General features: G+C 52.7%; 1 protein-coding gene across 1 annotated transcript in view; it reads right to left on the bottom strand.

The window, feature by feature from the left end:
- Window positions 1–2,152, bottom strand: part of RALY (RALY heterogeneous nuclear ribonucleoprotein) — a 120,159-nt gene that overhangs the window by 19,654 nt on the left and 98,353 nt on the right. Inside the window, exon 2 of the mRNA XM_057379178.1 lies at window positions 9–218. Within this exon, the coding sequence (XP_057235161.1) occupies window positions 9–209 (201 nt within the window). The 5' untranslated portion in view covers window positions 210–218. The remainder of the gene's footprint in view (window positions 1–8; window positions 219–2,152) is intronic.

Here is a 2,152-nt window from a genome sequence, read left to right on the forward strand (position 1 = left end):
GCCCGTGCGTGCCGCTCGTTGGAGTACTGCACGAAGGCGTAGCCCTTGTGCACGGAGCAGCCCACCACGCGGCCGTACTTGGCGAAGATGGTCTCCACATCGGCCTTCTTCACCACCGCCGTGTTCAGGTTGCCGATGAACACCCGCGAGTTGATGGACTTGGGGTCGTTCTTGTTGGTGATGTTGCTCGTCTGCACCTTCAAGGACATCTTGGACGCCTGCAAGGACAGGCGTGCGGTCAGGGGGTGTGCGAGGGAGCTCCAGGAAARGGGAGAGAGGGAGGGATGGGGGACAAATCTCCCAGTGGAGGAAGCAGCTCCTAAATTTCAACTGGTCAGAGTGTTGAAAAATATACTAGTTTACCATTTTTGGTTTAACTTTAGTCAAAGATTTTGGTTTTGTTTCGGGGGAAGGTTTTCTTTTTAGGGCATTGTTTTACTAGGTGAGGCTTAATTAACATTTCAACGGACTGGGAGTGGCACAGAAGATAAGGACTATTAAYGGTCATCAAAACGATTAACAGTCATTTAACAGAGTATCAGCTCTGAACGTCATTGTTGGTGTGGTCAGAAGTACTTGGTTTAAGAAAAAAAAAAGTAAGAACCAAGACCTAATTAGCATCAAAAGCGAACAAATCCAGATCCAATAAGAACCCAGATACTGAGAACTGCACAACGTTGAACCAATGAACATTAAACCAATAGAATTCTGTAATTTTGACTGTATAAAGTTTGGGGAAAAAAAATTGTAAAATTTATGTGTCCTAGAATGCTTTTCTCTTCACACCCGGGCTGTGTGTGGATGAGATKATTTCTGTGGCACATCCTGGCCAGAACAACATCCTGGCCAGAAAATAAAGTAATGCCTTGACTTTCTAACATTAAAAATGTTGTTGGAGAGTTTTTGTTTTTCCCGCAGTTTCAGTGACAAGGGCAGGGGTGCCCCATCTCTGGCAACTGCAATCCTGCTTCTCCTTTGTGCTCTCCAGAGCAGAGATTCCCCCCAGAACAGGGAATCTTTGGGTGCTTCTGTCTCCTCTGCTAGAGAGGAGAACATCATCACCCCCACCACACCTGGGAGCCCCTGGGTGTTGGGAAAAACTGGCACAGTTGATCTTAAATGCTTGGTAGAAACCCATAGATCAGGCTGACAGCTGGAGGGATCTGTGCAGGACCTGGAGCTGAACCTCAGTRATGCCTGTGGGTCCCTTCCAAYTCAGGATATTCTGTGAYTCTAAGGCTGYTTTTRGGGCRGAAAATGAGATTTAAATCAATTTCACATCTAAGTAAAAGTTTCGGTGCTATCATACCAAAGCTTTAAGCTCTCTGTGCTACATTGCAAGTCAAGAGCTGCTTTTCCTGAAGCAGTTTGCACCCAGCTCCTTGGTTTGTGCCCACCTTTTCAGGCTTTCCAACCCCTCCCAACTGTCCAGCCCTCACCATGTACAGGGACGGGGCCACACTTGCACTGGAAGGGGATTTGGGATTTCTGATGTAAAGGAAGGGATTTCAGCAGCTCAGCCCATGCGCTGCCGCTGGCACCTGCGCTGCTCGGCCGGCACGCCGGGCTCCGGGCTGGAGCTGTGCGAACRGAAGGTGTCACTGTCAGCTCGGGAATCACCACCAGCCATCAGCGGCAGCATCTCCGARCTGCTGTGCCCCGGGCACGGCTGTGCCCTCTTGAGGAGCAGGGACAGGCCTGGAGGCTCTGAAATCCACACCAGGGTGGCTGTCATCGGCCTGTCTGCTCCAACTGCACAAACCCCACAGCTCTCCAAAGGGACACCTTCCTGATCCCGAGGGGCCTTTGGGATCGCGGCTGTACCCGCAGCTTGTGGGGTCTACCCGAGCTGTGGAGGGTGTTTGGTGATGCACACTGAGGTGCACCCATGGCTGCTTCCACTCCCAAGGGCAGCACCCCGAGCCTGGCACGGGGGATGCACTGCCACCACAGTGTCCCCTCCCTGGTCCCCAGCGTCTGCCCTGGCACTGAAGCCCTGCCTGGCTTTGAGGTTTTGGTTCTCTGGGCTCCAGGTCTGCAGCCCCCATAGACCCTGTCCCCTTGTTCCCTGTCCCCACGGCCTGGCAGGCTCTGCTTGCCCCCAGCCCAGCCTGCCCCAGGCACTGGGGTGCAGGGTGGGATGCTCCAGCTT

This window comes from Malurus melanocephalus, unplaced genomic scaffold (genome assembly GCF_030028575.1).
Source record: "Malurus melanocephalus ecotype Western Australia unplaced genomic scaffold, MMel_1.1 scaffold_391, whole genome shotgun sequence".
In the NCBI taxonomy this organism is placed as follows: domain Eukaryota; kingdom Metazoa; phylum Chordata; class Aves; order Passeriformes; family Maluridae; genus Malurus; species Malurus melanocephalus.